Raw genomic sequence first — 27,399 nt, forward strand, 5'->3', positions numbered from 1 at the left:
AGCTATGCGATCCATTTTGACGTTATGGATGTTTGAAATCTTTTGTCCGTAATTCAGAACGCGCGGCGGTTGAATCCTGACTCGGACCTTGTGAAGAAGTGAGTTGAACGTTTCTCTAAAGAAGTTACCGGAATGTCTGTGTTATTGGGGTTGTGTCTCCCACTGATTTGCACGGCATGTAGCAATTTCCCGTATGAATGGACATTTAGCGTTATTCTAACAAAAATGAACTGGCAGCGGTGGGATTCGAACCCACGCCCCCGAAGAGACTGGAGCCTTAATCCAGCGCCTTAGACCGCTCGGCCACGCTACCGTTCCATAGCGGCAGCCCAGAGCATCACAGAGCATGTACCGGTCGGCAGGCAAAGTAAATGCTGACATTTAAATATTACATAAAATTATATGGGTTTAATTATATCAATATATGATTATGACAGATAAGCAATGAACTTATCACATATATGGGGTATTCGTTTCGAAGCTTTTTGGAAGTAATTTAATTTGCCGGCTTTGAATATAAAGATCATGTAAACCTTTATATATAAAGGTTTCTCATCGTCCCACCTTGATGCTTCTGTACACAGTTTTGGCCTGTTACGTGTATAAGGTAAACTTCAGGCCGCAGAATTCTAGAATATGCTGCTGCCATTGCAACCAGAAGCATTATCAGATAGCTTAAGGCGATGCAAACACTGGTAAAATGCAAACTCAGTGTAGCCCTACAACCAAATATTATTAGTTCAATCTGAAATCTACAAGAAAGTGCAACAACTGAGAGTCCATGTAAATGCTAAATCTTTTGGGTAGTCACTGAATGCATAAAACCCACAGACTTGCAGGAAAAGTCAGAAGATGACAGTGGTGAAGATTTGCTTGAGGTTAAACAGGTAACAAATGTTTAGAAAAATAGAAAGATTAACCCATTACTAGTAGGTAAATACAGAACAGCTCACTGTTCAAAACTGTTTGCTTTGATGCAACGTATTAGCTTTTCTGAGGTTATTTCATTCCTACACCTGGCCTGGTTCATGTGTTTCTACCCTTCCATTTTCATAGTTAACACTCTAGAATTTTTTAATATGCTGCGCTATAATAGAAGTGCCAACAGAGAAATAAAATGGTCATGCAAGTTAGGTAAAATCTTTGAACCAAAAGGAGAGGGACCAAAAAAAATAAATAAAAAATCTGTAAAAAGGCAACCCCAGTCTCTTTTATAAACAGCCAACCATCAGCAACCAATAATGTAAACACAGTGAGTAAATTACAATTTCCATCATTAATAACAAATGCATTTAAGGCTTTTCCCCTTTCTATATACTGTTCAATGTTTCAACTTAAATTAACATGCTACAGTAAAACAAGCATTGACAACCATTTTCACATTTAGGATTAAGCAAAGGGAGAAAAACAAAAAACATACCCATTTTAACGTCCATAGAACATGGGCTAAAGTTACACTGTAGATTTTTACTTAATTTAAAAGAGAAAATGGATTCCTGATACAGGATTTGCATATAAATAACTGATAGTACAGTTGAAAATATGTTCACAATTTTCTTTTAGCAAGAGAGCGAACAGGATAAAGAAAAAAAAGTGGGGAAAAAAATGCCATGACAGTGACAAAAAAAAAATCTTTCTGAATGAAACGGTCCGGAGGAGGTACGGGGGGGGGCAGACAATTTTCCAGTGAATGGAGAACGGGTGTTCCAGAAGGTGTGAAAGTCCTCAAGTGTGTCCAGGTAACCTGTGTACATTCTGCACACGCAGCATAAGCTCAGTCTCTTTCTCACACTCACACACACACATACAATGACATCAGTCTATCCCGTGTCTCCACAACGTCACATTAACAGCATCATCACTGGAGACGGAGTCCTGAGTCAGTGGCTGAGCAGCAATTCTAAACTTAAGCTCCAGGCTTTGTCGGTCTGTGTTTAAATGTATATATTAATTATGTACTCTAAAGTTCCGTTGAGTTGAACAGTTCTGAACTACAAAAATTGCATTAAAAAAAAATTAAAACTTCTGTGATAAAAAATAATGTCTGTTCAGTTAAAGCACCACAGTCCACATCCACGCCCATGTCCTTTAGCAGGATCTCTGTAATGAGAGAAAACAGATTTCAAACATTCATAATTGAAAATACTTATAACATGCAAGATTGTATTTTCTGATCGTCTGCCTGCTTGTAGGGTGGTAGTAGCCTAGTGGGTAACACACTAGAAGATCCACAGAAGATCCAGGTTCAAACCCCACTTACTACCATTGTGTCCCTGAGCAAGACACTTTACCCTAAGTTGCTCCAGGGGGGGACTGTCCCTGTAACTACTGGTTGTAAATCGCTCTGGATAAGGGCGTCTGATAAATGCTGTAAATGTAAATGCTTGGCTGCTCTCACAAACCCAGATGAGAAACCAGTTTTGTTGCAATTCTTCTGCATTCAAGAGACCCCCAGCTTACAAAATAGATGAAGTGTGAATTTTGTATGAAATGCTTTATTTAATTTGCTGGCAATTTAGCGGGTCAGTTTTGAGAAGCCTTGCAAACAAGTACATGACTGATCGCACCTCAGCTGAGGTCATGACGCTGCGGAAGCTCCTCCCCTCCTGCTGAAGGCCTCTTCTGTTCCCTCATGGCAGATCCTGCACAGATTAAACCGATGGATGTGATTAAATAAACATGTCTGACCCACCCAGAAAATAGTCAGGTGGTAACGGTCAAGGCACCTGCGTGACCGTTGGACAGTCGGTTCTCAGAGTCGCCTGAGGCGTGGTTATCAAGGCGAGGGCGTTTGGCATCATGCGGTGACACCTCTTGCTCGTGGGTACGTCGTTTGTGGCTTGGCCTCTCTTCACCACTGTATCCATGGCAACTATAGTGCTCCTCCGGGCCGCGGCTGCATTCTTCCTCTTGCCTTCTCCTCCTCCTCTTCTTTTTCTTCTTCTTCTTTGTGTGTTTCAAGCTGCCATCCCTGTCAGAGCTACATAAATAAAAAAAAAATAATAATAATGATATCAACGTGTTACAGACCCGGCAGGGTGTGTTATTGGGCAGGAGAATCACCTGTGAGCGCAGAGTTTGTCCTTGCTCCTCTTCTTCTTCCTTGCCTTCTTATGTTTTTTGGAGCGGTGCTCCTCTGAGCGTACCCGCTGCTGCTTCCCGTCAGGACTAGGGGAGTTGGCAGGCGACACGTGGCCTCTGTTGTTGGACTCCTCCTGACTGCAGTGTCCCCGATCACGCGAAGTATCACCAGCATGGTGCTCTTTGTCTCGGGGGTCATGCTGAGCATGCCGTTTGCGATCCCGAGGCTCATCGCGGGCGTGGCGCCAGCGGGCAGAGCCTTCATTGTAGTGACTGTGAGCTCCGGGAGGCCTGTGGCTGCTATGCTCCCAGGCCGAGTGCCTCCAGCCGCGATCTCGCTCGTCCCTGTGGCCGTGTCTGTAGTCCCAATGGTGAGGGCGGCATCTTTGCCAGTCCAACTCACGGCTTCGGTGGTGCCGCTCTCGACTTACAGAACGTGGGCGGTGCTGCCGCAGCTCTGCCTCAGGGCGGTTGGTGTGGCCATGTCTGCTCCTGTCCTGATGACCGTGGTGCATGTTGTTGCCTCGGTCTCGCTCACGCTCTGGGGACAGGGGTACATGCTCAGCCCGGCCGTTAACACTCTGTCCCTCTGCTACCTCCACCTTGGCAGGCTGTGGTGTGGTCACCACTGGAGCAGGAACACTGTCCACTACAGCTGAGGATGCTGGTGTAGATGGTCCCTCCAGTGTGCTGTTGCACCGTACCCCCTGATCTGTTGAAGCCCCATCATCTGACTTCATGGGTGTCACTGCAGAGTTTGTGTCAGCCGCGTTAGACACATGATCGAGGAGTGACTGCGCTGCAGGCTTCGACAGTGACTGACACAGTGCTGAAGCCCATTGGTTGCCAGTAGTGGACGAGGGGGAATGGTGGCCATTCTGGCCCCCAGACCGAGCAGTCTTACAGGGAGGGGAGTCTGATGACACTGGATCGTTGCTTAAAAAATATATATAGATAATTAGCGTTAATTTTTTCAATAATAATAATCATTTTTTTTAAAAGTAAATTCAAAAATCTTTTTATTTCATAAAAAAAACAAAAAAAAAAAAAAAAACAACAACAACTCACTTTGTCCCAATGAGGCCCAGGTGGTTGATGGGTTGGACATCAATGCCATTAGAAATATAACCCACAGGAGAAGTCACGTGACCATTAACCTGTGTAACAAGATAGTCAAATAAGAGCTAATTAACAAATATGCGCACATTTAATAAATCATACCACGTGGATTGAATATTAAAATTAGATATTACAAACCCCCCCTCTTGTCTAGTCCATGTGATTTGGAAATTTGTCTTCATATGCCTCCACTGTATTATGTCTAGATAAGTTAAGCTGCAATGATGGTAGGCTTTTTATGCTAAAATACACACATCTGGAATCTTCTTGCAGGTATGCAGTTATTGACTAGCTGGACTGTGATGTTTTCAAATGACAAATGTACTTCATTACATGTCTCACCTGAATCTTGTTGGAGGGCTGGTTCCCATTGTGAGCATGCTTAGAAATGCCAAAGGCATGGGCACCATTCAGCCCATTGGAAGAACCATTGGAGGATCCATTGTGCGAGCCGTTGGATGTGGCCGAAACAGAAATCCCATTCCCATTCTTGCCATTGGTCACTGAGAAAGGATGGCAGTGGCCCACACCGCCAACTCCACCTTCCTGGTCTGACTCCTCAGAGGACTCCTGTCCATAGGGAACCAGAAGAGCAGTGCCGCCACTACTGCTAAATGTAGTGCCATTAACCTTGGGAGCCTCCTGAGTTCTGTACTGGGAGTCTAACGTAGACTGTGAGGTGGAGGAGCTGGAAGCAGAACAGTATGAGGAAAAGGTGGAGGAAGAGGAGCTGGAGGAGGAGGACTGGGCATGAGAAAGCCCAAATGAGGAGGTATGAGATTGGCTGGGCCTAGTGGTTTTGCCTTGACCAATGAAGAAGCACAGTTTCTGCCTCTGAGTAGAGTCAGGTATCTCTGTGGGACGACTAATAGGGTGAGAGGTCCCTGATGATGAGGAAGATGAGGAGGAAGAAGAGGAGGAGGATGTGCTGGACCCTGAACCATTGTTGTGTGCCTTAGAACCACCATTAAACTCTTTATATGAACCGTTCCCATTTGAGTGCGGGCCATTCTGGGGAAAAAAAAAAAAAAAAAAAGACTTACTATACAAATCTAAGTTTAGGTAGTATTTTAAGTTACAATCCTGATACCTGAAAAAACCCTTTTCATGGCTGTGAAAAAGGGGAAGTGGCTTAAAGAGACCTGGAAAACCTGCTGGTGGTAGAACAGGGATCACTAAGTAAACATACCTTCAACATGTGCGGTGGCAGCTGTGGGCCAATGAAACCAGTAGGCCGAGGCCCATTTGGTCGAGCTGGGAGCAGCGGTCGTGGAGAAGACTGGCCAGGGGTTCGATTCACATGTGCATGGTCTCCACCATTCTTCAGATCAGGTGACCTACATGATAAAATTAGATAATTGCATGTAAGAATGCTATCTTATTAAATACAAACACACACACATCTCAAATATTTCCAGATTTACACTGTTCATCATCTGTTTGTTATATTGTATGCAGTTTACGAGCATAATTTGAAATCCCATAGAAATGCAAAGGAATTGCAAAAATCCTAACAAGCGGCATAATAAATAAAGCTACTCTCTACTAGCCTCCTGGCGTGGGATATCTATTACTAGGATTTGTAATGTGATTGCTCATCTTACCTGACGTAGAATAGCACGTAGGCCTGCTGGTTCAAAACCGAGCAGATATCACTGACAGACACTGATGAATCATTCATCTGGTACCACTGCCCGCTACTCGCCTGTCAACACAAACACGACAATCACCAAACCCACATCAACCGCAATTATGAAATCGACCTGTTGAAGAGTAGTCCTACTGGTAAGGTGTGGTTAATGGGGATGGGGTTTAGGATTTAACCAGTTCCATTCTAGTCTTCTAAAATCTGTTTAAATAGCCACAGAATGTGTGCAAATCTGTAATAACTAAATTGTTTGTATTTATTCACTTTTAGGAATGTTATAGTAATCCTAATTAGGAAACCAACCACGGTTATAACACACAGCCTAAATCCAGAGAACACGCTGAAAAGTCATACAAGAAAGCTAATAATTTCCATGAATTTTCAAATATTTTTTCCAATGTTGTCAGAAAAAACCTAGAAAAGAGAGAACATACCTTGACATAGCAGTAGTAGTGACCGGCGTGGCAGCTGAATCCACTGTGAACAAGGACAGCGTACAGTGCATACAGCTGCCCCTCCCCATGGGGCTGAGACATAAAGGGCCGGAGGTTGAGATTCTCTGGATACCGCACATCCTGTGAAGAAAACTCCGCTTTAATACCACTGCAGTCTATTGGCAATTAAATCGCAAGGTATAGTGTTAAAGGCCTGCAGTTGAAGTGCATTCTAACCTTTGCAATCTTTGCGCCGTTGTAGTTGGCAAACCGTTTGAGTGAAATGGTGAGTACATTAGAGCTACGATGGATGGTGAATCTCTTGGACGCGGCAACCATCTTCTTACATCTGCAGTTAAAAAAATGCATATTGTTACTCGCTGTATTCTCTCAGCTCTCATACATTTATTGGACTTCCTCATTGCTGAGTGCCCTTCAGAAATGGAGATGTTTGGACTGCTTACTTGGAACACTGATAAGCATTCTCTCCATCCAGCTGTTCTGGCTTCACAAACTGCTCAAGTGCCTTGCTGATTGTTGGGGCAGTCTGGTAAGCACAACAAAAAATCATTTACAATTGAAACGAATTCATGGTGACCAAAAATCCTGTTGGCCAAATTAATTTGTACCAAAATAATAAATAAGTGTTACCTTTATGTCCAATGCAACATCCAAATAGGGGTCAAATGTGTCAGACACAGCTTTGCAGTTCAGACATTTAACTACAAAAACAAAAGACAAGCTTAAGTTTTACACACTAAGCTCACACAACCACTTAAAACAAAAATACACGCGTAGGACAGACATAACGTCAACACTTCTGTGCATGCATACCCACCTCTGGACCTCAAGTACCCCCCAAATATCTGATGTATTAAAGTGGTCGCCTGTGTTTGTCGATCCAACCTAAATCAGAGAACCAATAGTTTTATTACAAACATAAACAAATTGAAAGGGTACTAAATGTGTATAACATTTTAACATACTTGTTTCCAGGCAAGCAAGACTTTTGCATAGCATCCACTGTGTATCGCAAAAACTCATGGGCGTCTTCCTGACTCCCAAAGCGAAAATGCTTAGCAATCCCTGTAGAGGAAAAAAAAGAAGCAGTGATTTCACAAATCGGTGTGTGTAAAACTTAACATGAGTGTTTGGAAAATGTGTAAAAGTCCACTTACGCTTCAGTTCGTTAAGAACGCCAATGGGCTTGATAACATTTCCTGAGTTGGCAAACACCTGGGTAATGTGGTTCTGCATTGTGCACATCATGCAAAACCCCGCCTCGTGGCCTGCACAGAACACACGCGTTAAAGGTAATTCAGGGATGGTCAACGCTGCACCGACACGACACGTAGCGGAAGGGCATACGCACATGTTCTAGAATGCTCCCGAGACAGCATGTAGTTGGCCAGGGGGGCCGTGTAGGTGAGACACTGCAGGGCAGAGTTCAGGAAGCAGGTGTTGCCCAGGTTATGGAGACCAGCTCCGATCCGATGCACCTGGTTCCACTTCAGACTTAAGCGCTCTGCTGGAAACAGCACTTTCTGTGGGACACTGATTCCATCCCCACACATTGTCAGCACTGCAGACACAGACACAGACACACACACTAAATCTGTAATCAAACACCAGTCTGGCTCTTGACACTTCACAACCGTTTGGTGAACTCTGCCCTGCACCTTGTGCTCCGTGCTCACCTTGGTCCTTGGGTTGGTCGGCAGCAAGGGCTGTGCTGGTGCTGTACTGGGCAGCCCCCTGGGTGGGGCCCATGCAGGGAGTTTTGGCCCTGGGGGGCTCAGAGAGAGCGCCCCCTCCCCAGCTGGAACAGCTGTTGTCCGTGTCCCTGGAGTAGAAGGACAGCGAGCTGGAGCGGCTCCCCTGAACTGACTCAAGGTCAGAGTTCTCGGGTAGTTTGTCAACTATGGTCATTGCTCATTGCTGAAAAGACATGCATATTTAGAATATTTTAGGTGATCAGAGAATCTTTTAAAACAATAACCTGTGGCAGTTCAACAAACAAAATATTGACAAACATAATGGCAAATATGCTACTAACACTTAAATACAAATTAATTGATCTTTGAGGCAGGAGTTTTGATAAAGTGAAATAAGGTGTGAAAACTAAAATGCAATTGTAGGGTTTGGCATCATTCAAAGTATGCTTATAAATTAAGCAATAAGCATGGGGCAGTGGTGCCCTAGTGGGTAAGGAAGTGGACCCGTAATTGGAAGGTTGCCGGTTATAATCCTGAACTGCCAAGATGGCCCTGACTAAGGCACCGTCCCCACACACTGCTCCCCGGGCGTTTGTCATGGCTCCTCGCTGCTCAGGACGGAGGACACATTTCATTGGGTGCACAGTGTGCTGTGCTTCTCAATGACAATCACTTCGTTTTCATTATGTATTGCTTGCACAAAATTTAGTAGAACAAAAAGTTGGAAAAGATCCAATAAATAATGGTGGTTATCACATATGACTGCTGATTAATGAGGTCACTACATTCATGAGTGCTCCGCTCCCACATGATCTGAGTCCAGGAACATAAAATAAACCAGATAGACATGGATATTGGGTACCATACAGAGTACATCACCAAAATTTCAAATCAGCTTGCAGATTGTTACCAATCAGATACTCCGGACACAGTAACTCAGTGCAGGTGACACAGCAAATACAGAAAAGCAGACTTTATTTACTTAAAATACACACACAGGTCAGCAGCTTTTACGGGTCAAAAACAGTTTTTATAGATTTCATTCGGCAAAAGGTGGCTTGACAACTACCATGACTGAACGGACTTGATTTCTTAAATCAAGGAATAAAAATCGGACATTTTCTTTAAAAATAAATAAAATAAACGCACAAATATTCCATAATTCATAAATATATACGAACCTTATTACAAACAGTCAACATCTTAGTGTATACTGATCGGGCTGGGAAAGGACTGGGAACCTAATACTTCCAGGCAGCGAATGAATGAACTTATAAATTATAAATGCCTGAGACAGTGCAGTAATTAGTGTGCTAGCTGCTCACGGCGCTGTAATAGGTGCGCTAATTACACACACACACTCGGTAAATAGCGTGTGCATGTCTATCGCTTCACTGTTACTCTAAAACTAAAAGCAAAAGTGAACCCGAGCGGACACGTGACATACGAGAAACGCAATCAAATCGGGTACGAACTGAAAACGATACGCCGAGCAAGTCTGCCGTGAATGTATGACAACCTATGTGATTTTTTTAAATGATAATAATTATTATTATTATTTTGCCCCAGCGCGACGCAGCTCGACTCGAGTCCGTTGGTCGCGGCGGACGCGATTATGTAAACGGCGGCTCGGCTAAGCTAATTAGCCGCCTGCTAGTTGGAGTGCGCAGCGACGGCGGCGTGATTCCGACAAACGAGACCAAGGCGAACAAACGAGTGACCCTTTTAAGTATATTATATATAAAAAAAAAAAAAAAAAAAACACATTATTCGCTTGCCTAATGAAAACATTAGAAATATTTCGTCCTCCGCGTCCCCGGCGACTCTCCTCCAGTCAGGGACTTAAAAAAAAAAAAAAAAAAAAAAAAAACGAGCCGTGCCGGCGTACCGCGCACATTCGTCGCCGCAGCTCAGGCCGCAGGCCGCGGGAAGCCGCATGAACTTTAAAAAGCGGCCGAGTCGCTCGTTGCACGTACGCACATGAACGACGGTACTGACGGTTTAAAGGAGAATTCATTTAAAAATAAATAAAAACGAAAGCGCGCGAAATAACCTGGCCGGTTAGCGCTCGCGCAGACGCCATGGTAACGGCGGACGAAAACAATGCGGGAGAAAAAAAGAAGAAGAAGAAGAAAGACGCGCCGTATGCGGCCATTTCCGCGTTAAAACTCCGCTGCAAGCGCCGCGACTTTCGGCGCCCGGCGCGCCGGCGTGGCGCACAGCCTGCGTTCGAGGAGGGGCTGGAGATTTAAAATTCACGGCTGCTCGGCTCCGACATGACACCCGCGCAGCGGCCCCCCGCGCCTCGGACCGAAACGCCTTCCGCCGCGCAAACGCCCGACGCAAAGCCCGCGAGGGCAGAGTGAAGCCCCGAGGCGCTCACCTGTGGTTCGGGGAACGCGACGTTAAACTAATTTATCCATCCTGGCGGCCACCGACAGTCCGGCGGTGAACAATGACGTAGCTTCCCCACGGCTTCATCCGGGGAACTGCGTTGAAAAGCCGGCACACGGCAGCGCTACCGCCGCCACAGACCTGGGGGTGCGGGGCCCGTACAGCAGGCCGTGCAATTGGCGGTGCTTATATTTAATTATCGTTTACTCCGTATAACACGCTCTAATTAGACAAAAAAAGTGCATATAAACCACCGGGAAAAAGCAATGAAATTAGTGAGAATTTACAAATTCTTAACTTGAGAAAGAGGCGATGGCTATTCAGTGAATGCTCGCACTGGTCAAAGAGGTTAGGATAAAATAAAATAATCCTTTATTAGTCTGGCATAAATTGGATAGTAGAAGATAAGAGCACAGCAAGAATAAATAACTAAAAAAATATATATTTATTTGGGCCTGTCAGAATGACAGATCATTTACTATTGTGCTAGGAATGTCTTACATTCAAGGCTGCCACGCAAAGACTGTGAAACGTACAGAAACAACGGAGAGGTCAGGCCAAAGCCTGTTATGGTAGGTTGTACGGCCCGCCAACAAATCGGGTTCAAAGTGTAAAAAGTACCATTCACTATTGTGCTGGGAACACGTTTTTGGCTCCCTGAGGCTAACCGCTGAAGCTAGCAACCCGAAAATCGAGAGTCCTCGAAAGTCCTACGATCTGACATATGGGATGAGTCGGTGCCACCAACGGGGGTTTGGAAAACCCAGAAAAACCTGGAAAACTGGGAAAAAGGCATTTAAAGGACATGTCTTACATTCAAGGCTGCCACGATAAGACCGTGAAACAATGGAGATGACATATTGTTTGTTTTGGTAGGTCGTACGGCCCGCCCACAAATCGTGTTCAAAGTGTAAAAAAGTACCATTTACTGTTGTGCAGAGGATGAGGTTTTCAGCTCCCTGTGACCAGCCGTAAAAGCTAGAGACACAGGAGTCGAGGCGAGGCACACAATCTGACATATTGGATGTGTTGCTACCCCCAACAGGGGTCGAGGAAATCTGGAAAACAAGGAAAAAAGCAAAAAAGACCATGTTGTGCATTTGTGGCTGCCACGCTAAGACCGTGAAAGGCACAAAATGACATAATGATTGCTTTGTTGGGGACTACAGAATGGCCACAAATCATGATCAAACCATTAAAAGTGTAAAAAACTTTGGTTTCCAAGAATTTGCGATGACACGGTTCACAGCACACATACAACTTTCATGTCAGATCGTGCGGCTTTTCATTCCGCACGGTTTGACATATGGCTTGGCTCGGCCGGATTTACGGTCCTCACGCAATTCCCCAAAAAGCGTTTTCGGAACGCGTTTATTATCCTAGTCCAAAATTGGACCTTTTTGGACTTTGTGTTCAGATGGTTTGACATACAAAGAAGATTTTGATGTTGTGTCGTCGATCTCGCCAAGACCGACGTTTTGACATATAGTTTGTCTCTTTCTGATTTACGGATCATGCACAATTTTTGAAAAACAAAAAAGTGTTAATGGGCCAAAAAAACTTTTTTTTTTTTTTTCATTATTTCAGACTTTTCGGCACTTAATGCGGGTCGTACGGTAGCACGCACACCAGCGTGCTGTATATCAAAAATTAGTACTATATTGTGTGAGGTGTGCTATTACTTTTATAAGCGATCGGACTGGGCGTGGCCGAGCTATTAACGCTCAAACAGGGTCATTTTCCCATTAGAATGCATTGAATGCTAATTTTAGCATTGGTAGCATTGGTAAAATGGGGCCCCTTTTAAGTGGTACTGCTACTGTGTCATTGCCAGCAAAGGGGTCCTACAAGGGGTACTGATACAGCAGCAGCGCCAGCACTGTAATTCAATGGAATCTCAAACCAGCAGCTTCATTAGGATGCCAATCAGCCACATTATTAAGACCCCCGGTCCTTTGCCTGCTTTATTAGGGACGCCCTGTCCTTCGGGCACTTCATTAGGGACACCCTGTCCTTAGGCCACTTCATTAGGGACGCCTGGTCCTTCGTCCACTTCAGTAGTGACGCTCTGTCCTTTGGCCACTTTATCAGGGATGCCCTGTCCTTCAGCCATTTCATAAGGGACACCCTGTCCTTCAGCCAATTTATTATGGACGACCTGTCTTTTACTCACTTTATTAGTGACACCCTGTCCTTCAGCCATTTCATAAGGGACGCCCTGTCCTACAGTCACTTTATTAGGGACGCCCTGTCCTACAGTCACTTTATTAGGGACACCCTGTCCTTCGGCCACTTTATTAGGGACGCCCTGTCCTTCGACCACTAACATGCAAGCCTTGAGCTAACATGCTACTTTTTTGGACATTGTCCAAACGTCACCAAATTTAACATGACGCCTCTTGGCCACGCCCTCTTAGCAATTATGATGTTAGCATGCTAAGTTTAACATTATAATTTTTATACATGATCCAAACGTCACCAAATTTACAGTGACACATCTTGGCCACACCCTGTTAGCGTTTTTGATGTTAGCATGCTAGCATTAAGATGCTAACATGCACATTTTTAAAAATGCTCCAAACATCACCAAATTTAACGTGACGCATCTTGGACACACCCTCTTAGCGTTTTTGATGTTAGCATGCTAGCATTAGCATGCTAACATGCTAATTTTTAAACATGCTCCAAACAACACCAAATTTAATGTGAAGCACCTTGGCCACGCCCTGTTAGCGTTGTTGATGTTAGCATGCTAACATTAACATGCTAATATGCTAATTTTTAAACATGCTCCAAACATCAACAAATTTAACATGACACATCTTGGCCACGCCCTGTTAGCATTTTTGATGTTAGAATGCTAGCATTAGCATGCTAACATGCTAATTTTTAAACATGTTCCAAACAACACCAAATTTAATGTGAAGCACCTTGGCCATGCCCTGTTAGTGTTTCTGATGTTAGCATGCTAGCATTAACATGCTAACATGCTATCTTTTCAACATGTTCTAAACGTCAACAAATTTCACGTCACTGCCTGCTCTATCGGATACTTTAATAACACCGCCTGATTTCACAACTGAGACCAGCTCAGGAGGTTATGCCCGCGCTCCTACGAAAAACGGCCGGACAGGCCCATCAAAATTTCCTCTGGAATTTTGGTTTCTAGTTATTATTATTATTCAAGTCCTTTGGAAAGTGAATTGATTGTCATTGTGAAACACAATGTGTCCTCTGCCATCACCATTGGTGAGCAGCCATGACAGGCAACCAGGGAGCAGTGTGAGGGGACAGTGCCTTGCTCAGTGGCACCTTGGCGGACCAGGATCAGAACCAGCAGCCTTGTGATAATGGGTCCGCTTCCTTAACCGCTAGACCACCACTGCCCTCGAATAGTTGAATGTTGCGTGCTGAGATGTGTGTTACATAGGGGTTAAACACAGTTTACTGTAGGTTAGGCACCGTCTACATGGTTATGGTTATAACAGCAAGATTCATCACAGCATAACAAAAAATGACGTACAATGGCACGCATAAACATGTACACCAAACAAACATTTAAAACATGTTATTAACAATATAAAAGTGTCAGGGTTCGCTCCATGGGGCGCATTCGCAGACATAACACTGGAGCTTGAGGCAGTCTTTCTGTGTGTGTGTGTAGCAGCGACACACTCTCATGAGAGCTTTTAGGTCCTTGCTGGATGCTGATGTTACGATAAGTCATTTCGTTTAACAACATTGGTTATTCACGTTAGTGTCCTTTAACTTTACGTTCAAAGTTTGAAATCTTTCAGAATTTAATCTAAATCACTTATGAATAGGCTGCATTTTGCTGCATGGATCACCATAGATCAGAAGTAAACCAATACCTAAGCAGAGTGTTAAATTGATTGCAATACTTCTACAGAGTAGAATAATAATTATTCAAGACTGGTATGGGGTCCAATCCAGTTCAACTTTATTTATAAAGCACTTTAAAGCAACCAACGCAGGACCAAAGTGCTGTACTGGGAAGTTACAAGTTAGGGTAATAAATAAAAATAACTAGCATCACATAAAATAAAATTATAAAAATAAACATAAAACAGTGTAAAATCACTAAAAGCGACTATAATAAAAGTAGGGCTGCAACAACGAATCGATTGAATTGATAAAAATCGATTACTAGAAGAGTTGGCAACTAATTTCCTAATCGATTCGTTATGTCGCGCAACGCGGAGACGTTTTATTATTAAAAAAAAACTTTATTTGAGCGCGGAGCGGAGTGAACACACACAGATTCTCTCTCGCACACAGATTCTAGCAGAGTTTGGCGCCTCATAGACAGCGCGGAGCAAAAAAAAAACAAAAAACAAGCGGAGGTAGAGGACAGATACATAGCGGAGGCAGAGAAATCTGCGCAAAAATATGCAGAAGCAACATGGCACGGCACGGGACCACGGCAATGATCCAGCACCTGAAACGCGTGTTTGATGAGGAGGAAGGGAGTCCAGCAGCAGGGTAAGTCGCTACAGAATCCTACTTTTGTTCCGTTTTGAAGTGAGGAACGTAATGTCCCTGGTGCTGGTGTTTAACTCGACTTACAGCGCCACCTACAGGTGTGGAGGGGGGATGAGACAGCGTTCGGACTGTTCTCTGCGTCTCCGCGTGGACGACTCGCCTATTGTGTCCCTGAGCAAGACACTTAACCCCAAGTTGCTCCAGGGGGACTGTCCCTGTAACTACTGATTGTAAGTCGCTCTGGATAAGGGCATCTGATAAATGCTGTAAATGTAAATGTTTACCCGTCATCCAGCTTGACAGGCATGACAAGTTAGCGTTAGCTCGTTAATAACTGTAGTAAAGCAGGGGTGCTATAGTTACTTTGCATTAAAAGACTAAAGAAATATTTTTATTCACTAGCCTTTTTTGGAACATTCATTTTTCAATCTGTTGTCATGTATAGCTACACTGCAAAAAAAGCTTTTCTTACCTAGTAATTTTGTCTTGTTTCCAGTCCAAATATCTAAAAAATCTTAAATCAAGATTACTAGACAAGAAAAATGGCATGAGAAAATTAAATGATGCTTAAAACTTCTGTTTGAGATTATATCTCATTAAGATTAGTTTTCTTACCCCATTGGCAGATGTGTCTAGTAAATGTATCTTGATTTAAGATTTTTTAGAGTTTTGGACTGAAATCAGGACAAAACTGCTAAGTTAGAAAAGCATTTTTTGCAGTGTGTGTGTGTGTCAGTGTGAGAGTTTGTGACTGTGTGCATCTGCAGTGTAGTGTAGAGAACAAGTTCTGACATTCGAACAAATCCTGTAAAATTTTCTGATTTGTATTGTTCTTTATTTTTTTAATAAATTATTTATCGTTCTGGCAGCTCAGGTGGCACTTTATTTTTGTTTTTTGTGTTAGTCCATTTTTATTTTATTATTATTATAAACAGCTCAAGGAGCAACATGTTTGTGCACTTTCTAAAGATTTTGGTTCTGTTTTTGAATAAAGGGTTGGAATAGGATGCTTTTCTTGTTTTGTTTTGTTTTTAAATCCGATTCTACGATTAATAATAAAAAAATAATAATAATCGTTAGTTGCAGCCCTAAATAAAAGTAAAAATAAGATAAAATTCCAACATCTCATAAGGTGTTAAAAACCCGGGTGAAGAGATGGGTTTTCAAACGGGATTTAAAAATTGACAGATTAGAGGTCTGTTGAATCTCTAGAGGCAGATCGTTCCAACATTTGCTACAGGAAAAGCACAATCTTCTCTAGATTTGCGTTTAGTCCAGGGTACACTCAGCAGCAGCAGATCAGCTGACCTGAGGGAGCGAGAGGGTGTATAAGGCTGGAGCAGCTCAGAAAGAAAGGAAGGGGCAAGGCTATTAATCTGGGAGTAAAACTACCCAAAAAGGATCCCCAAAGTATACTCTTATACTCTTAGACTATCCCCACTACACACACCACTCTATCTCCACTGCCACAAAACCCGACAATAGAGGTCTGGACATGATGCAATTGAGACAGAATATTCAGACAAGAATGAATAGCTCCAGTGGATAATGTACACTACAAAACAACCGAATAAAAGTGATTGTTATGCTTGCTTTATTGCTAGACCCCAATTAGATACCGTTTCATTTGCCCTTAGCAACAGCAGGGATGAGATAATGATACGTTCAATTATTCCTACCAACCAAGGAAAATTATACTTAAATTATACATAAGAGACAACGATAAGGTAGATGCTAGATTGATGTAGATGTTAGACCATTAACATCACTGAGACAAACAATGGGTATGATAAGATGAGACGGGCCTCCTACCAAGACAGCACAATTTGTTTCACCTTATAATGACCAGACATCTATTAGTATTCTATTTTTTAGATGTGGCTCCACTACAAGCCGTACAGCCCCCAGCGTATGCCAACTGTGTACAGCAGCAACAGGTACTGCAGCCACCTATTCCTCTGATCCAGGCTACAGCCTTTTATTCACTTCAATCCACAACCACCAGGTGGTGCTCTGAATACGTGCCCAGCAATGGAGACCCCTACTCAGGCTTGTAATCAGGCACCTCATAATTTATGTTCTCGGTATGAGGATCCTCCTGTTCATGCCCAGTATACAAACACCACAGTAATGCAACCTGGTGGATTTTGCAGAGAGGCTCAAATAGGAAGCTGAGTGTCAGATGGTGGCAATAGAAGTGAGACCGAGACCAGGCAGAACCATACTGCTGGGACAGGTCCAACCCAGAAAAAACAAAATGAGGTTTGTGCCACAAAGTCATCCAGTCAAAGGCATAACTGTCCATTCCGCATAACAAGCGATCATCATCTGAACATGTGCCCAGAATTCCAGCAGTTCTGGGAGTGGATCAAGACCAAGGCCCGGTACTGGAGGTTTGGCCAAGACCATAAAACCTCCCAATGTGAAGAACCTCTGTATCAAGTTCAGCGGTGAGCATGTAGGAGTACTTCATGATGCCAACCGAACCGAGGCTGATCATTTTGACTCATTCCAGTCACTTGCGGATGCTGCTGTATTTAGAGGATTGATTCAGAGGCTGATTGACAGGAGAAGAAGAAGTGGAAGAAGACACATTACTGGTTAATACAGGGGTGTCCATACCACAGCCCGCGAGCCAACTCCAGCCTGGGTAGATGTGGCTGTTATAATGAGCGAAGACAAAAGTATCAAGGCATAACATTGCATAAGTAAGATTTTATTTTTTCATATTGCATGTTACGAAATGTTTCGTTTCTTCCCACCCACAAAGGCACAGCTACTGTTCTGACACCTGTATATATTGTATAGTTCATTGTCCATAGATGTTTTGTCAACCTGTTGTGTTTGTATTTGCATCATTTTGCATGTAGTAGGATTGTAGTTTAAGTTTATTTTGAATGAAAAAATACCTGTAATCACTTCTCCATTTATTTAGATATATGTTTTTTAGTAAATGACTCCCACAACATCTGTCCTGCACATTTACCTGCTCTTTGTAATTCTTCCCTGATCCCACTAAAACATTACATCTGGCCTAGAGCATGTGAGACCCTCATGCAGTTTCTAGAGATTGTGTCTCTTTTAGCTCCTGGAATTCCCATTGCAATTCAGCGTTTGCCTCTCTTTGATTTTTGATCTCACGTTCAATCTCTTCTCTTTGCTGTTCCTCGTCTTTTAATTGGTCCTCAAGTTTCTGTTTGTGAACTCTGAACTGTATTAGTTTGGCCGTCCTGTTTTCACGATATTCCAGTGTTGTACAACGCTGCTCATGAAGGCGTGTTTTAACACGACCAGCAAAGGCCAGGGCTTTCTCCAGTTTAGGCGCATAATCCTTAAGCTCCGTCTCTAGCTTTGTGTTTTCCTCTTGGAGGCACCTTTTCGCTTCAAGCACTTTGTGGAGTTTTTTAGAATTGTCTTTGTCTCGAGAATGAATTTCTTTTAGCTGCTGGATTTGGCTTTGCAGGTTTTTGAGCTCACATTCAAGCTTTTCTCTTAGCTGTCGCTCATCCTCTAATTGGTCCTTAAGATTGCGATTCTGAATTTCAAACTCTTTTAGTTTTCCTGCTGAAAATTCACGATCAGCCAATCCTTCATCAACCTCCTCGTGGAGGCTCGCTGTAACATCAGCAGTAAAGTCCAGTGCTTCCTCCAGTCTAGGTGCATAATCCATAGACTTTTGGGGGCTCCTTTCCACTTCCAGCACTCTGTGGAGGTCTTCTGTTTCAGAATTCTCACTGTCTCCTTTTCCTCTCTGGGTGTTTGGACGCTTGTGCCATATATTTAATTTTAGTTTAATTTTCCTAAAGATTTTTCTCTTTGTCTTAATCATTTCTTCATTAGAACTTTCTACATTTGCTCTCATGCTCTATATATATGCTAGATTATACATAATAAAGAATTTTATTTAAATGGTCAAGACGTTTTGTATCGAGGAGGGATTCAAAAAAAAAAAGTGCAGCAAACTTCTTTGATAGGATATTGGCACATGTATCAATCTGTTTGGCCAAGTCTCATTAAATATCATCACATATTCATTTTTACCAATCTTCTTTGCATTTTGGTGAAAGAAGCAATGCATTCAGTGAGATACAGTTATATACAATTATCTTTTTATGAAGTATATAGTCAATGGTATGAGGAGATAAAGCTATATTAATACACTGTAATACACTTACTATGACCTTTATGCAAATTTGAAGCTGAAATAAACCTTATTTAATAGGTGAGCATAATTTATTTAGTGTAATAATCACTTTAGCACACCTTTCGTTATGTGCACATGGTGTGGCTATCTGCGGTGTGGCAATACCACAGAACAATCAGACCATTTGCTTTATTGCTTATAACTGCACAGTGTCACTGTATGCTAAAGTGTAATAAACTTAGCAGTTAATGACCTTTTATGGAAACTATTAAAAAGTGGGTGAATATTCCTGCACTCACAATAAAATCTGGGGTTCTCTATTCACGCAAATAAAATGATGTCATGATCCGGTCCGGTAGGGGCAACTCCGGGTCCGGAGTTTCATGTTAGTCTTGTGTAATGTTTCCTGATCGTGTCACCTGTGTATGATTGTACAAAGCTACCCTGTGTGTGTCTGTTCACCGTCGTGTCATTGTTTGGTGATGTTCCCCTTGTCCGTGGGGTCGAGGAGACCCGTCGCACAATTCAGGTGCTTCCGAGACGAGGAGAGCGGTGCGTGCTGAAGATTGACCGGAGCAGCGGGCACTGTGGGTGGCGGACAAGATGCCGGTCCCCCACGGATGACCTTTGGTCCGTCCCTGAAGCCGCCAGTGCAGGACAGTCACCACTCGTCCTTATGGACAACTCCACCCTTTTTGGGTGGCATGCCGGGAGTCGTGCCTAGTAGGGAGGGTAATGTCATGATCTGGAGTTCGGAACGGAGTTTCATGTTTGTCTTGTGTAATGTTCCCTGATTGCCCTGGAACTCCAATTGAAATAATGTCAGATTGCGCCAAGAAACGTAATACATTTCTGAATATAACGACTTATTGTTGATTAGCATTTAGCATCAACGATTAGCATACGTTACAATATGCACCGCACTGCCCCGAAGTTTAATTCCCATTCACTTCAATGTTAACAAATAAACTAATATTAAAGAGATTGGTGTAAAAAGTAGTTGAACTGGAAGAGTACGTCACTTTAATAAAGATCATTGACAATTCAGAAATGTCTTTGTTAATGGAGAAAATATAATATTAAAAAAATAATAATAAAAAAGTGGAATGTGATCATGCTCATGAAAAGCACACACATCAGGCGACACCACCGCCTGGAGGCCTGCTCTCTGCGGCAGTCTGAGTGTGCGCAGTTTTTTTTGTAAGTCTGAATTATCAGGGCAGAGCGCGAACGCAGTCCCCGACTACCAGAAATTATGCAGTTGAGATTCCCACATTTGGGGAATTCGCAGGGGTCAGCACAGCCGTAGTGCAATGGCTGAGCCTCGCCCTGGGTGAACCGCCTTCTTGATCACGGTATCTCCCCTGCCAGGTAAGTCATCCTATAGGTCTGCAGGATGACATAGCTGGAAGAGTTTTTTTCAGTTATAGACATGTATAGCGTTTTTCCCACGATGTCCACGTGTCTTTTCTGGTGTGCTGAAAATCTGAAAAAGCACCATTCTGGAACTGGAGAGGCCGCTGCGAGCTACTATCGTGCCGCCATTTTACTTTTACATTTTTACTTTTACATTTTTCCAAACTGCCGTGTTAAACTTGCCATCCTTTTTATGTTTCGTGGAGTCTATGTTTTGTGAGGCCTTAAAACTTGATCTTGAAGTACAGAATAAGGTCAAGTGAAATGAAATAGCATAATGAAAATATTTTATAAACCTGCATGTCGTATAGTGTGTCATGTAAGTGTGCCATGTCATGGCCTGGAGTATATACTTGATACACGTATACTCCTATTCCTACTTTTCGACTTAGAAAGTGGATTTTATTAAGTATGTTCCAGTATAAGTATACTGGAACATACTTAATAAAATCCACTTCAAGTATACTACTTTTTAAGGTAAGATAAGATGCTCATTTATTAGTCACACAAGTGGGAAATTTACAATCTCACGGCAGACTCTGCAAATTTATAGTGAGTACTTTCCCATGCATGATCCTGTTTGGTCCCAGACCTCACGCTGTTGGATTACTCCTGTCATACTCCAATTCTTTGTTCTACAAAGACTGTGATACTCCTGTAATAAGGAATATTATTACACCAGGCCTCATGACATTTATAAACCCTGTTTCTTTCTTAGCTTCTGGATTGGCTTGTGCAATTGTGTATTTGCCTGTTTTTCATTTTGGAGCTTTAGTTGAAGCTTTTCTCTTAGCATAAGCTCATCCTCTATATTCTTTGTAAGAATGTCAACCCGAATTCTGAGCTGTTTTATTTTGGGCTACACGTCTTCACAGTACGCCAGTCTTCCATGCCGCTCCATATGAAGGGATGTTTTAGATTCTTCAGCAATGGCCTGTGCTTCCTCCAGTCGTTGCGCATAATCCTTTAGCTCCATGAGTAGCTTTGTGTTTTCCTCCTGTAGGCACTTTTTTGCTTCCAGATCTCTTTGGAGTTCTTCTTCACTTTCAGGTTTCTCAATGTCCTTTACCTCCTGGATTTGCCTTTGCAGGTTTTCGAGCTCACGTTCACGCTCTACTCTTAGCTGTCGCACATCCTGTAATTGGTCCTTAAGATTGCGATTGTGAATTTCATACTCTTTTATTTTTCCTTCTGCAAATTCACGATCTGCCAATCTTCCATCAATCTCCTTGTGGAGTTTTGCTATAATATGATCAGCACGTTCCAGTGCTTCCTCCAGTCTATACGCATAATTTGTAGGTATCATGCGTAACTGTGTATTTTCCTCTTGGGGGCACCTTTTCATAAACGTTTTCATAAACTTGTGCCATTCCTTAGAAATTCTGGAGACAAGTTTCCTCCACTATTTGCAAATGAGCTGATATTTCTCGGTGAGTGCTGATTTGACATTAGCAAAGAATTTTCTCTTTGATTTATTAATTTTGTCGCATAATGTTCTACCTTTGGCTTTGCTCATAATGAATTATCTAGTAATCTATCATAGTAATCTTTTTAATAAATAAGCAAGGTTCGTAAAGAATTTATATAAGAACTTTGTCACGCAGATGGTTCTGTGAAGGTGAGTGAGCGCATGTAGGTATTAATGAAATCCGCGGTGAGGCATGTGAATTACCGCCACTTTAATCACCGAACGTGAACCCAACAGCGCCACAATATCCACTGATGTTGACGTTCACGAAGACGAGGGAAGGGCAAAAGGAACAGTCAGGAGAAGAAGGAACAAGATCAACCTGATTCTTATTTGAATCAGGTTGATGAAGACTGACCGAGTCGTTTGCTGGCAAGAACAAAATAATAACTGAGCAGCGAGAGGAAGCCATTTTGGCAATTTATGGGAGTCGCGTGACCTAATTTCCATGCTGCTCACAGTAACACGGGTGATATCTGTCTGTGACAGAAGTTGTGTGATGGCCAAAAAGTAATGTGAGGCTTCTTTAAAAGGGATTTCAACATTTACAGCATTTATCGGACGCCCTTGTCCAGAGCGACTTACAATCAGTATTTACAGGGACAGTCCCCCCGGAGCAATTTAGGGTTAAGTGTCTTGCTCAGGGACACAATGGTAGTAAGTGGGATTTGAACCTGGGTCTTCTGGTTCATAGGCGAGTGTGTTACCCACTAGGCTACTACCGGTAACCTTTTCAAGACTCATGATCCTGAGGGTGCAGCACACAGTACTCAAGGAAGGAAAAAAGAAAATGGCCACACAGACCTTTACTGCTCAAACATGCAAACATGAAATCTGACCCAATAGAAGAAATGTTTACGTGTGTCTGCTGAGTGAATCTACATGTGTGTCTATTGCCAAGTGGCTGTCATAAATAGTTATGTGCTCATAAATAGTTTTGAGCTGTTCAGTCAATGTAAAGGCCAATAAATCACCTTGTACTGTTATCATACTGTGTCACGATGGCTGGACGTGGTGAGGAAGGAGGACGCACACGCACGACCGTCCGGAAAACCCATCGGGCGCTTCGGGACCCTCGGAACTCTGGCCAGGGATAAGGGGGCTGGCGGTGTCCTCCCGACAAACCACGGCTCTTTGGGTCTCAGCGGAGCACCGTTAACTGCGTCCAAATTTGGTCGGGTCATTCTGTCACGATGGCTGGACATGGCGAGGACGCATACGCACAACGTCACGAGACAGGGGTTTTAATACATGGTAGACAGGACAAGGGAAACATCACCACAGGATAGCTTTATACAATTATATAATTATACAACAGGTGAACACGATCAGGGAACATTACACGAGACTAACATGAAACTCCGGTCCCGAAGTAACCCCTGCCGGACCGGATCATGACATACTGTTATCAATCTTATCATTCTTGGGCATGCATTGTCTGCTTTGTGCTTTATGAAGCCTGTTTCTCTTTTAGCTGCTGGATTTGCATTTGCAATTGAGTATTTGCCTGGTTTTCATTTTGGAGGTCATGTTTAAGCTCTTCTCTTCTCTGTCGCTCATCGTCTATGTTACACTCAAGGATGCGACGCTGAACTCTGAGCCGTTTTATTTTGGGCATAACGGCTTCATGATACTCCATTATGTTATGACGCTCCATATCAAAGGATGTTTTCAATTCTTCACCAATGGCCAGCGCTTCCTCCAGTCTTTGCGCATAACTATTAAGCTTTATGTGTAGCCTTCTGTTTTCCACCTGTAGGCACCTTTTTGCTTCCAGCTCTCTGTGGAGTACTTCTTCACTTTCAGGTTTCTCAATGTCCTGAGCCTTTATGTCCTTTAGCTCCTGGATTTGCTTTTGCAGGTTTTCGAGCTCAAGTTCAAGCTGTTCTCTTAGCTGTCGCTCATGCTGTAATTGCTCCTTAAGTTTGCGATTGTGAATTTCAAACTCTTTTAGTTTTCCTGCTGCAGATTCACGATCAGCCAATCCTTCATCAGCCTCCTCGTGGAGGTTCACTGTAACATGATCAGCAAGGTCCAACACTTTTTATTCCACTCTATGCACATAATTCATGTGTAGCTGAGCATTTTCCTCTTGGGGGCACCTTTTCATAAACTTTTTCACAAACTTGTGCCATCGCTTAGAATTTTTGGATGCAAGTTTCCTCCACCATTTACAAATGGATTGACATTTCGTTGTGTGTGATGTTTTGACTTTAGCAATGTCGCGTTTGGCTTTGTTCATACTGAATGATCTTATATTGGGCATAATTAAAGTTCTTTCATAAATAGGTAGAGTTCATAAAGAATTTAAATAAATATGTTTTTTTCTGCTTCCATCCACTTTCTGCGGTGACAAGTGCAATTTCCCACTTGTGGGACTAATAAAGGTTTATCTTATCTTTTTTGATGGTCAATAAGAATTGTGAATCATTAAATCTTGTTTAGAAAGAAGATTTAGCAGGCTTCTTTAATAGACAATTCAACACTCATGTTCAGTGGTGGCCTAGAGGTTAAGGAAGCGGCCCCGTAATCAGAAGGTTGCCAGATCCACCAAGGTGCCACTGAGCAAAGCACTGCCCCACACACTGCTCCCTGGGCGCATTTTGTTGTGTGCACCGTGTGCTGTGCTGTGTATCACAACAACAATCACTTCAATGAAGGAAAAAAGGAAATGGCCACACAAGCCTTTACTGCTCATGCATTCAAATATGAGATCTGACCCAGGAGAAGAAATGTTTAGGTGTGTCTGCTGAGTGAATCTACGTGTGTGCATATTCGCCAAATGGCTGTCATAAATAGTTTTGCGCTCATAAATTGTTTTGAGCTGTTCAGTCGATGCAAAGGCCAATAAATCACCTTTACTGTTATCATACTGTTATCAATCTTATCATTCTTGGGCATGCATTGTCTGCTTTGTGTGCAACCAAGCACCTGCCCTTTTGAGCCCACAGGGCACCCGTATATGCGCTGCGTGAGCTCCATATGTAGGCGTAGGTTAGGTTAGGGTAAGAAAAGGCTCACAAATATATGTAAGATGATCGTCATCATTAAAGAGCTATTATTGGTTTGGACAAAAGCATCCTTTGTTATCATTAGTTTTTAAAAACGGGAATAAGATGTGTAACTTTGAAATGGCGTTACCTTTTTACTGAGCCTGCTAAGTAAGCACATGGAGCACACAGATTTACATTATGCAGATGCTACAAAATTGACCATGTTAATTATTGTGATGAGTCTGAAGCACAAGATGAACTAGAAGCCAAAATTCCAGGGGAAATTTTGATGGGTCTGTCCGGGCATTGGTCACAGCTGCGGGCATGGAATTTGTAAAATGGGAATTCTTTAATGTGGTACTGCCTTCGGCCTGACCACTCCGTTGTTTCTTTACGTTTGACGGTCTTCGCGTGGCGGTCTTTAACGTAAGACATGTTTTTTTTTGCCATTCTCAGCACAATAATAAATGGTCTGTCTTTCTGACAGACCCAATTAACTCCATTAACTTATCAGCACACAAAATAGAGAGACATTTTCTTTGTTCTAACCAGTAGTAGTGATAATAATAATATATTTTAATAATAAATAACTGCATGTGAGTGTAATACAGAGCTTAAAGGCTATACACAAATTTGAAGAGATGGGTTTTGACAAGATACTTGAAAGATGCCAAGTCTGTATAATGTCTGATGTTTTTTGTTGTTGTGGGGAACAGCTACAGAGAAGGCTGTAGGAGCAGCCTCATGCCATTTATGAAGCCTGGTTCTCTTTTAGCTGCTGGATTTGCATTTGCAATTGAGAATTTGCCTGGTTTTCATTTTGGAGGTCATGTTTAAGCTCTTCTCTTCTCTGTCGCTCATCGTCTATATAACACTCAAGGATGTGACGCTGAACTCTGAGCCGTTTTATTTTGGGCATAACGGCTTTATTATACTCCCTTATGTTACGACGCTCCATATCAAAGGATGTTTTCAATTCTTCACCAATGGCCTGCGCTTCCTCCAGTCTTTGCGCATAACTATTAAGCTTTATGTGTAGCCTTCTGTTTTCCACCTGTAGGCACCTTTTTGCTTCCAGCTCTCTGTGGAGTACTTCTTCACTTTCAGGTTTCTCAATGTCCTGAGCCTTTATGTCCTTTAGCTCCTGGATTTGCTTTTGCAGGTTTTCGAGCTCAAGTTCAAGGTGTTCTCTTAGCTGTCGCTCATCCTCTAATTGCTCCTTAAGTTTGCGATTGTGAATTTCAAACTCTTTTAGTTTTCCTGCAGATTCACAATCAGCCAATCTTTTATCACCTTCCTCATTGATAATCATTTTGTTTGGCTTTGTTAAGAGTGAATTATCTTTTATAGGGCATAATAAAAGGTCTTTTATAAATAGGCACAGTTCATAAAGAATTTAAATAAATAAAGATGTTTTTTGATGGCCAATGAGAATTGTGAATCATTAAATATTTTTTAGAAAGAAGATTTAGCAGGCTTCTTTAAAGACAATTCAACACTCATGTTCAGTGGTGACCTAGCGGTTAAAGAAGCGGCCCCCGTAATCAGAAGGTTGCCAGATCCACCAAGGTGCCACTAAAATGCCACTGAGCAAAGCACCGTCCCCACACACTGTTGCCCGGGCGCATTTTGTTGTATGCATAGTGTGCTGTGCTGTGTATCACAACGACAATCACTTCACTTTCACTCACTTTTCGCTGTGGGCGCTGCACACAGTACTCAATGAAAGAAAAAAAGGAAATGGCCACACAAGCCTTTACTGTTCATGCATGCAAATATGAGATCTGACCCAAAAGAAGAAATGTTAAGCTGTGTCTGTTGAGTGAATCTACATGTGTGTCTATTGCAAAGCGGCTGTCATAGATAGTTTTGTGCTCATAAATTGTTTTGAGCTCTTCAGTCGATGCAAAGGCCAATAAATCACCTTCACTGTTATCATACTGTTATCAATCTTATCATTCTTGGGCATAGATTGTCTGCTTTGTGTGCAACCAAGCAGCGGTTATTGAGAATGATGAACTGTTGTCTCTTGAGAAGTTAGGATTTTAGCCAGGAGAGAGCAGAGCCAGAAAGTTGACTCTAGACAGGAAATAAATATTCTGTGGTTAATAGTGTTGAAGGCTGCAGTGAATTCAAGGAGAATGAGGATGCACAATTGTTCAGTGTCTGAAGAAAGGAGAATTATTGGAGATCAAGTGGTCTTTTATTTGAGTTGCAAACATACGCTCCAGGATTTTGGACAGAAATGGGAGGTAGGAAATAGGCCGTAAAATTGCTATGTTGTCGTGGTTAAGACCAGGTTTATTGAGGATAGGCGTGACAGGAGTGAGTGTAAGTGAGCAAAGGATAGAGACGGAGCTGAGGGAGGAGTTGATGACACCTAGGATGAGTGGGGCAATAAACTGTGAGAAAGAACACAATTAGTGGTTCAAGAACACAATTAGTGGCTTTGGCGCTAGAGATGATTTCTAAGAGTTCAGTGAG

The 27,399-nt window shown here is 42.7% G+C and overlaps 1 protein-coding gene and 2 non-coding genes across 4 annotated transcripts; all 3 read right to left on the minus strand.

Moving 5' to 3' along the window:
- Positions 1–231: 231 nt before the first annotated feature.
- On the minus strand, positions 232–313 carry trnal-aag (transfer RNA leucine (anticodon AAG)). Its single transcript has one exon. It is a non-coding gene; the product is annotated as a tRNA-Leu (tRNA).
- Positions 314–1,188: 875 nt separating this feature from the next.
- usp42 (ubiquitin specific peptidase 42) lies at positions 1,189–10,482 on the minus strand. Of its 2 annotated transcripts, none has more exons than XM_028990037.1 (18): positions 10,381–10,482; positions 7,980–8,220; positions 7,655–7,864; positions 7,461–7,571; positions 7,269–7,368; positions 7,121–7,188; positions 6,934–7,004; positions 6,747–6,829; positions 6,520–6,631; positions 6,283–6,423; positions 5,805–5,905; positions 5,390–5,537; positions 4,543–5,211; positions 4,150–4,238; positions 3,064–4,017; positions 2,727–2,980; positions 2,568–2,642; positions 1,189–2,100 (listed from the first exon to the last, which is right to left on the minus strand). In XM_028990037.1, the coding sequence occupies exons 2-17, from the start codon at positions 8,209–8,211 to the stop codon at positions 2,569–2,571; spliced, it is 3,417 nt and encodes a 1,138-aa protein (XP_028845870.1). In that variant the 5' UTR covers positions 8,212–8,220; positions 10,381–10,482; the 3' UTR covers positions 1,189–2,100; position 2,568. The 2 variants fall into 2 exon arrangements, with proteins under 2 accessions (XP_028845870.1, XP_028845871.1); XM_028990038.1 differs by lacking the exon at positions 10,381–10,482 and adding an exon at positions 9,179–9,706.
- Positions 10,483–20,252: 9,770 nt separating this feature from the next.
- Positions 20,253–20,417, minus strand: LOC114796254 (U1 spliceosomal RNA). Its single transcript, XR_003750649.1, has one exon. It is a non-coding gene; the product is annotated as a U1 spliceosomal RNA (small nuclear RNA).
- Positions 20,418–27,399: the final 6,982 nt, after the last annotated feature.

Source organism: Denticeps clupeoides, chromosome 8 (assembly GCF_900700375.1).
Source record: "Denticeps clupeoides chromosome 8, fDenClu1.1, whole genome shotgun sequence".
Classification (NCBI taxonomy): domain Eukaryota; kingdom Metazoa; phylum Chordata; class Actinopteri; order Clupeiformes; family Denticipitidae; genus Denticeps; species Denticeps clupeoides.

What these genes read in the sequence shown, in the direction of transcription:
- usp42 (XM_028990037.1), bottom strand. Translation starts at nt 8,211, where the DNA reads ATGACCATAGTTGACAAACTACCCGAGAACTCTGACCTTGAGTCAGTT. An exon ending in CGTTCTTAACGAACTGAAGC is followed by an intron (nt 7,369 to 7,460) that starts GTAAGTGGACTT and finishes TTTCCTCTACAG; the next exon opens with GGATTGCTAAGCATTTTCGC. An exon ending in GGGGTACTTGAGGTCCAGAG is followed by an intron (nt 7,005 to 7,120) that starts GTGGGTATGCAT and finishes TTGTTTTTGTAG; the next exon opens with TTAAATGTCTGAACTGCAAA.